Here is a 9,436-nt window from a genome sequence, read left to right on the forward strand (position 1 = left end):
TTGATAAACAACAAAAGGATCTCGCCCACTAGGTGTAGGCTTTGGCTGTAAAGTCTTTTGGCAATACCTCACACTGCCCTGCTGCTCAGTACCTAGCAACTACAGTACTTGGAAGGATTAAGGAAGAGCTTCTACTATCTCTTGAATACTGCTAATGCCATTCTACGACAGCGTGGATCATACATTCAGAACTGTTGCTTTAGTACGATAATTTCAGTTGAAAACATTAACTTAATAGTCTGTGCACCTGCACAAATTCTGTAGACTTGTTCATGTATTTAGTCAAAGGTATTTCCATCTGTCTACAAGTTCATGACCTAAGAGACCTTACAGCCAAAGAAAATTTTCCTGCCTGTTTTTATGCTTCCTACATCAAGCTGACCTAGCAGTTTCTTTACAAGAAGTTGCTGAGGAACAGCTTTTTAAACACCACATATTCTGTGATTTTAGATGAATGCATACCCACACATCTTTTTTTTAAAAAAAGAGGTTTGCAAAATATGCACTGGCGCTGGGGTGAGATTTGTTTTTCAAGCTAGCAATTAAAGGTTAACCTTGGATCCATGCACCTGTTGATTGCAAATTCAAATGTTGATTTTTGCACAATTGACAAAATCCATATTGTGAAAAGTGGGATTTATAATTAAAATCCCAATCAGTCGTGACATTCAAAAGTGCTTCTTGAACAAAATTAGCGATTATAAAATTTATGCAGCTGGAAAAAATCTTACTGCCTTCCTCATTCCAAGAAAGTGCACTTTCCCAATAAATATTTAACGGTTTTCATTTTAGAATTTACACTTTCCAACAAATAAATTAATGTTTTTAAATTCAGTGCCAAGTATATTAGAAACATAAAACCTGGAGGGTGGCATTTTTTTTAACGTGTTCCCTACAAGTTTGCAATAATAAAATAATTTTGGATTTACAAGATTTTAATATGCAGACGTTTTCTTGAAGTGCTGTTGAAGAATATCTTCACTATTTTTTCAGCTGAACCTTTCAACTGTAATATAAGGCATTTTTCATCATCTGTTTTATATGAACCTGATCTAAAATAGCATAGATTTTATTGAAATCCCTTTGCTGAACCTTCCAAGTCTATGCAAGCATTGTTAGGTTCAAGATTTTTATTACGTGCAACTTTTAACACCGTGTTTTAATTATGCCATTCAGTGACAACATGCCAAGTCCATTTCACTGCAATTTTTATTATATCTAGAAGTAAATGTACTTGGCAACTAGAAGTGCAATCTTACTGATTTCTTGGATTTGCTTAGGAATAAAGTTGATTCACATATGTATGTTCATCACTTGGTGACTGCTGTGTTCAGTGATGGCTGTGTTCAGTGGATAGATCCTGCATAAATAGTAGAGTGTTAGGCCCTGAAACATCAACTCTGTCATTGATGCTTTAGCTGAGTTTCCTACACTGCAGGGGGTTGCACTAGAAAGATGACCCTTGTGGTCTCTTCCAGCTCTATGATTCTGCTTTTCTGCTTCAAAAATATTTCATTATGGTCCTATCATTTTATGTAATTGTATTTTGTATAAATTATAAAAATTATAAATAAAACATGTTCTATTTGCAATCAAAACATTTAAATAGCTACCTTTCTACCGGTAGGATGGGGGAGGCATAGGCGTAGCCAGGACTTTTTTTAGGGCAGCAGAACCTCAAATTTTTTTTGATTTGTACTGCTTTTTACTTATTTGGGGGGCAGCTGCCACCCAGGCTACGTCCAAGGGGGGTCATAGGAAGGAAACGAGGTTGGAAGGGGGACATGGTTGGGAAAAGGTTGGGAAACACTGCTGTAGAGGACATCAGGCATGGAAAAGTTCAAGTCATGGGTAATGGCTGATGTTTTGGGAGCACACTCTTAAGTGCACTTCTGATTGTTCCTTTGCAGTCCCATTTTGAACTTTCAATGACCATATGAAGTCACATCCTCCACAGGTGGGCAGCCCTACCTGCCTGTCCAAGTGGCCCTCAGTCCTGTCAAAGCGGCCCTTGTCCAGGATATGCCTGCCTTGTCTGAGGTCAATGCTTGCTTCATTTCCCCCTGAACCATTCCAACAATCTCACTGATGCTGTTTTAGTTTGTCATCTTAATTTTCATGCTTTATTATTTTCTTTTTTTATTATTATTATTATTTCTTACTACTCTGGCAGCCATCCTTGGAACATAATTTATGTCGGTGGGGTTTGATATAAGTGACATAAACAAGTAATAGGTACAGTGGTACCTCGGGTTACATACACTTCAGGTTACATACGCTTCAGGTTACAGACTCCGCTAACCCAGAAATATTACCTTGGGTTAAGAACTTTGCTTCAGGATGAGAAGAGAAATTGTGCGGCGTCAGCGGGAGACCCCATTAGCTAAAGTGGTGCTTCAGGTTAAGAACAGTTTCAGGTTAAGGACGGACCTCCGGAACGAATTAAGTTCTTAACCCAAGGTACCACTGTAATTAGAAATCTAATAGCTGCCAGTCATTAAATATACAGCAGTCAAGAATGGAGAAATCTAGTGACGTAGGCACAAGGAGACAAAACATGGATGACAAAGAGACAACATTAATTTGAATATAGGAAGCTGCCTAATACTGAGTCAGACCATTGGTCCATCCAGCTCAGTATTGTCTACACTGACTGGCAGTGACTCTCCAGGTTTCAGGCAGGAGTCTCTCCCAGTCCTACCCGGAGATGTTGGGGACTTGGAACCTTCTGCATGTAAAGAAGATGCCCTACCACTGAGCTGTGGCCCTCCCCATGCCACCTTGGGATGGAATAGCCTTGCAGGCCAAATGAGCACAGTAGCACTTCTTAAGATACACTTAGGGTTTCAGCTTTAGGGTAAGCTTTCCACTGGGAAGTTCTTTTCCACATGCTTCACAGAAACAATGGGGATACCGCAAGACGATGATGGTGCTCTTGTATGATTCTCATTCATTTCACCAGAGTGTTGGACTGGAAAGCTTTCCAGCATGTGGAGCCCATCAGACCCTGAGTAGGAAGCCAGGGAAGTACAGTTGACTGAGTGTTTGGTTTGTTTATTTGCATATTTAGCTGTCTTGGTCCAAGAGGGTCTGAGAAGTTTAGAATTCGTTCCAGTACACAGAGTAAAAACTGGCATTAGTGTTACACACGAATCTTCTTCGCTGATCACTTGTAGCCAAATAAGATTGTCTTACATAAACATGGTTTGAACAGTGAGTCTGTAAGTGACTGTGGAAGCCAATTCTGGATCCACACGTCCTTCCCCAGAGGGGACATAGGTTTTCAGGAGGGAGTTGATCGCAGCGAGGGTTTGCCAAACGTGCCTTCCTCTTAGTATGTTTCTCCCTTTTGTCCTGAGTTTGAGTGTCTTCAAAGCCCATGACACCTTTGATAAAGGCTGTTCTCCAATTGGAGCGTTCAAAGGCCAGTGTTTCCCATTTGTCGGTGTTTATATTACATTTTTAGACACAAATATAGTGTGTTGAACCTGCAACAAATCCCCACTCAGTCATGATGCTCACCAAATGGCCTCGCCAGCGGAAGTGTGAGGTATACCTTGTACGTTAAAAGTAACAGAAACGATTGGTGATAATATTAAAGAGCACTTCTGTCTCTCTTCCTCTCCTCCCTAGCGTGTCAAGTCTGGCAGAGATGGCAGTGCCCGGGCACGCAGAGAAGGCAGCGGTGGTGGTGGTAAGTGCTGCTCATATGCTGCCATATTTAAGGTTTCTGAAAGCAAAGAAAATGTGATTCCATTTATTAATCCTGTCGTCTCCATTCTCTCTGTGGAGGGGGGTGTGTGGATCAAAGGAGCATTGGAGAATTGCAGGGGAGGGGGTAGAACATGTGAAAGGAGGTGATACCTAAATAACACTACTAAGAATCCTGATGTACTTTAATTTGTTAAGATAGAGCCAGTGTACTGGAACTAAGACTGAGAGTCAGGAAAACTGTGGTCCAACTCAAGACATGACCAGTACCAAGACCTACTCACAGTGGTGGCTGTAAGGATTTCTGAGTTCACACTTAACAATTGGTATTTGCTTGTGGTTTCATATCCTGGTTTGTAAGCAAGGATTAAACCAATAAATCGGAAGCTGATTTAGCAGCCCAAGATTGTTACATCTGAACCATATGTGGAATGCTTTAAATACTGTTTTTATTTTGTTTTATATCGAACAGAAACACATAATCTTTGGTCTCTCATACGTGCCTTTATGGTGTGATATTTTGTCTAATATTCTCTCCCTTCTGTCAGATCCTGGTAGCATCACGCATAAAGGGGAGCGTCTGAGTGCTAAACTGAAAGCTTTGCCAGGAACATATGAGCCCTATGAAAGCAGTGGTAATAAAGAAATAGGTAACTGATGTTTCTAATAGCTTCCTTTGAAACAAAATACTGACTCATGGAATTATTAAAAGTTAGAGACTCTGTTGCTTTTCTTTGTAAAAAAAATGTGTGTTTCTACTTCTTTTTTAAAATTTAGATGCTTCCTATATTGACCCACTTGGACCACAGGCTGAGAGACCAAAAACTGCACTGAGGAAAAAAATAGATGAAGATGAATTTGCTGGTGAAGAACTGGGAGATGATTTGCTTCCAGAATAACCTGTAGCCCAGTATAGTAACCTTAAAAGCTTTGAAAGGGGAAAAAAGAGAAATGTTTCTTACAGGTTTTGATAAGGTTGTGAAGTTTTTTATGTTTATTTAAGCAATGTGTATATGAACTGTGAATTTTGAGTAAACTGTTTTTATAGCGCACGATCTGAATGTTCCTTTGTTACTCATGCAGATTATCCCCTGAGGGAGGAAATCTTTTCTGAATATTTGGGAAGATTAGGTAAAGATCTGGCAGGACAACATATAGTGAGCATTATGGAAATAAGAACAGAAGGAGACTTCTAGATTAGAACAAAGGACTATCTAGCCAAGCTAGCCAGCTACCTTTGGGAAGCCTACATGCAAGATCTGAATGTAGCAATCTTCTCCTACTCCTGTTCCCCAGCATGCTCTCTCTGACCCTGAAAATAGAGGCATCTAACTCAGGGGTAGGCAACCGAAGGCCCGGGGGCCGAATGCGGCCCAATCGCCTTCTCATTCCGGCCTGCGGATGGTCCAGGAATCAACGTGTTTTTACATGAGTAGAATGTGTCCTTTTATTTAAAATGTATCTCTGGGTTATTTGTGGGGCATAGAAATTCTTTCACCCCCCCCCAAAAAATAGTCCGGCCTACCACATGGTCTGAGGGACGGCGGACCGGCCCACGGCTGAAAAAGGTTGCTGACCCCTGATCTAACTAGTATCCACATGGAATATCCTAAAACCCCTAATTTGATTCATTTTATGGGAGCAAATTCCATAGTTTAACTATACACTCTGTGAAGAAGTACTTCCTTTATCTGCTCTAAAGTTTCCAACACACTCAGCTTTATTGGCTAGCCCGGGCTCTAGTATTATAGAGAGGGAGCAAAATTTTTATCCATTTTGTCTACATGATGTGCAATTGTATACACCCAAGTCATTTTTATTTTGAAGGAAAACTTTTTGCCTTTAATATCGTCCTTGCGTAGGGGAATTTTGTAGTGACTGCAGGAAACCAAGTTAATTTCCGCTGTTGTCAATGCGATGGAAGCTGCCACCACTTGCCAGGCTTGCAGCTCTGAGGATCCACTACAAGGGTAGACAACGTGGTGCCCTCCAGAAAGTGTTGGACTACAACTCCCATCAGCCTCAGCCAACATGGCTGACTGTCAGCGATGGTGGAAGTTGTAGTCCAGTAACTTCTGGAGGGCAGTGTGTTGACTGCCCCTCTTCCACTTCATTGTGAGAAGTTTTCAACCATTTATCTTCGCCTCTGAAGATCCAATTTACCTTAAAGGTACTTAATTGCATTGTTCATGTCTGGATTTCATGGCGCAGTGTATTAGGATCTTAGACTGGAATTCTCTGTTGCAATTCCAATCTGTTCTTGAAGCAGAAGGAAAATGAATGTGCCAGATGTTTCCATGCTGGCATCACCTGCTGTTGGGACATTAGTCAATTGACTAAAGTCCAGTATTATCAAATATTCCAAGGTTCAAATCCTTACCTGGCTCTGAAAGTTGCTAGGCAAAGCTGGGCCTGTCAAAGACTCTCAGCCAAACTACCTCACAGGTTTATTGGAAAGGTAAAATGGAAGGGGGGGGGGGACAATGTCTACTACTCTTACTTCATTAGGAGAAAGGGTGGGGGGAATCATCATAAGCAATTCAGACCATTTTTCAAAACACAAATTTCACAATAACAGCTATCTCATTTGTTTTTGAGACAGCTTTTATACGTAACATTTTTGTTCCCCTAACAATACTTTATTTGACAATATTTGATGGGTCGGTCCTGACACACAATAAGTTCTTACCTGTTCATTTGCAGATCTCCTGTGTTATTGGGTGAATTTATTTGTGCCATACTAGCTACAACCAAATATTTCCCTTGGACCTAGCGGGCTTCTCCTGATAGTTGCTGGACTGAATTTTCCATATACTTTTCCATATCCATCAAGTAGTCTTTGTTTCATAGTTCTCTTCATACCTGTGAGAGTACTACAGTATTACTGCATTTCCCCAGTAATAAGGTTGTTATGCCACTCACCAGCACTGAGATAATAGGAATTAAAGAAATTGAAGTAATTATTATTGCACAAATTTCAATAAGAATAGATTTGAAAAGCATGTTGTTACTGACTCCAAAGGTAGTGTTTCAGCTCTTTGCTTTTTTCCAGTTAACTGAATCATGACTTTTGACATACCATGATGTAAAAACTCCTACACATTTTTTCCTGTGCATAGTAGAGCAGTCCTTTAGCCATAGCAGAAAAATGTGCTAGAGTCAGATCCAGCTCAAGAAATCTCCGGGGAATCATAAATTATGCATTTGCTTCTCCTGTAAGCTAACAAAAACCCTTTCAGCTTGCAGAGGCCCCTTGTTTTCCTTTCTGCATTTCTGTCATATTTATTTGTAAAAGGCAGAAAGTTAGAAAGATATACTATGGTGGAAATCCCCCAAATGCTTTTGTTTAAATAATCTGAGTTTTTTTGTTGCGAGGGATCACATATATTGTTTTGAACAAGAAAGGAGCAAAATTAGGATAAATTAAACTGCTGTTCTCCAAACTGTCTATCTTACTCAATTCATAAATTATATTTTATAGACCAGGGAATGAAGCACACCCCAAAGCAACACTTATTGTTGTAACCTACCCCGGGAACTTAAGGTAAATAAATCTAATAATAGGTGTTGTTGTTGTTGTTTAGTCGTTTAGTCGTGTCTGACTCTTCGTGACCCCATGGACCAGAGCACGCCAGGCACTTCTGTCCTCCACTGCCTCCCGCAGTTTGATCAAACTCATGCTGGTAGCTTCAAGAACACCATCTAACCATCTCACCCTCTGTCGTCCCCTTCTCCTTGTGCCCTCCATCTTCCCCAACATCAGGGTCTTTTCCAGGGAGTCTTCTCTTCTCATGAGGTGGCCAAAGTATTGGAGCCTCAGCTTCACGATCTGTCCTTCCAGTGAGCACTCAGGGCTGATTTCCTTAAGAATGGATACGTTTGATCTTCTTGCAGTCCATGGGACTCTCAAGAGTCTCCTCCAGCACCATAATTCAAAAGCATCAATTCTTCGGTGATCAGCCTTCTTTATGGCCCAGCTCTCACTTCCATACATCACTATTGGGAAAACCATAGCTTTAACTACACAGACCTTTGTTGGCAAGGTGATGTCTCTACTTTTTAAGATGCTGTCTAGGTTTGTCATTGCTTTTCTCTCAAGAAGCAGGCGTCTTTTAATTTCGTGACTGCTGTCACCATTTGCAGTGATCATGGAGCCCAAGAAAGTAAAATCTCTTACTGCCTCCATTTCTTCCCCTTCTATTTGCCAGGAGGTGATGGGACGAGTGGCCATGATCTTCGTTTTTTTGATGTTGAGCTTCAGACCATATTTTGCGCTCTCCTCTTTCACCCTCAATAAAAGGTTCTTTAATTCCTCCTCACTTTCTGCCATCAAGGTTGTGTCATCTGCATATCTGAGGTTGTTGATATTTCTTCCGGCAGTCTTAATTCCGGCTTCGGATTCATAAACATAGTCTCTCTACGTGTTTTTTTCAATGACAGCACTGTTGCTATTTTGAAAATGATAATGATTTTATTATTTATACCCCGCCCATCTGGCTGGGTTTCCCCAGCCACTCTGGGCGGCTTATAGCATGTATAAAAACATCATCAAACATCAAACATTAAAAACCTCCCGAAACAGGGCTGCCTTCAGATGTCTTCTAAAAGTTGTATAGTTCTCCTTGGCATCCGAAGGGTGTTCTACAGGGAGGGTGCCACTACCGGAAATTTGCATATAAAAACAATAATTACATTATTTAGAGACAGAAAGGTGGAATGCTTACTAATGCTTATTTATCAAAACTGGCTTTATTTCTCTTAATTAATTGAATCAGAAGAACAATAGTTAAATAATAGAATATTCATGTTTCAAGGGCTCTAGTTCAAAATGCCAGGCACCTCCTGAGATCTTGAAAGACCATGCCTTAATATAATTGACATTACCAGACAAGATAGACCAACTTGGTAGAAATCAGCTTTATGTGTTCAATTCTGAGAAGTTATTGCAATCATGCTCTAGTAAGAAAGGCTTATTGATGCATCTCAAGAGAACATCTTTGGCATGAATCTTGAGGATATTTGTAGGGCTCTGCCCATACATAATATTTGAATTACAGGAGGGGAGACCCACCTGGGCCCCATTTTCATCAGACCTGCAATTTGGCTAAAATTGGGAGGTGTTGGAGTGGGTTTCATTATGCCCCCCCAACCTCATAATTCAAGTGTTGCTTAGGCTCAACAGTAAGTAATCAGTGGAATTTTGTAAAATTAAAACAGATGGCTCTAGCAAGCTGGATTTAGTAGAATCAAAACACCTAGAATTCACATTCAGGACCTTACTTTTTGTGAACCGCCCACAGAAAAAGATGTTAGTAGCCTGTGTTTCGATGGAGGCTTTGAGAAGGCATACACTTCCTTGATGGCAGAAAGTGAGGAGGAATTAAAGAATCTTTTAATGAGGGTGAAAGAGGAAAGAGCAAAATATGGTCTGAAGCTCAACATCAAAAAAAGGAAGATCATGGCCACTGGGCCCATCACCTCCTGGCAAATAGAAGGGGAAGAAATAGATGCAGTGAGAGATTTTACTTTCTTGGCTCCATGATCACTGCAGATTGTGACAGCAGCCACGAAATTAAGAGACGCCTGCTTCTTGGGACAAAAGCAATGACAAACCTAGACAGCATCTTAAAAAGCAGAGACATCACCTTGCCAACAAAGGTCCGTATAGTTAAAGCTATGGTTTTCCCAATAGTGATGTATGAAAGTGAGAGCTGGACCATAAAGA

The 9,436-nt window shown here is 40.6% G+C and overlaps 1 protein-coding gene across 2 annotated transcripts in view; it reads left to right on the forward strand.

Moving 5' to 3' along the window:
* Positions 1-4,759, forward strand: part of IFT88 (intraflagellar transport 88) — a 33,700-nt gene extending 28,941 nt beyond the window's left edge. For both annotated transcript variants that reach the window (XM_053385842.1, XM_053385841.1), the window contains exons 25-27: positions 3,634-3,694; positions 4,260-4,361; positions 4,489-4,759. In XM_053385842.1, coding sequence (XP_053241817.1) covers positions 3,634-3,694; positions 4,260-4,361; positions 4,489-4,610 — 285 coding nt within the window. In that variant the 3' untranslated portion in view covers positions 4,611-4,759. The remainder of the gene's footprint in view (positions 1-3,633; positions 3,695-4,259; positions 4,362-4,488) is intronic.
* The last annotated feature ends 4,677 nt before the right edge of the window (positions 4,760-9,436 follow it).

This window comes from Podarcis raffonei, chromosome 4, assembly GCF_027172205.1.
Source record: "Podarcis raffonei isolate rPodRaf1 chromosome 4, rPodRaf1.pri, whole genome shotgun sequence".
NCBI lineage: Eukaryota > Metazoa > Chordata > Lepidosauria > Squamata > Lacertidae > Podarcis > Podarcis raffonei.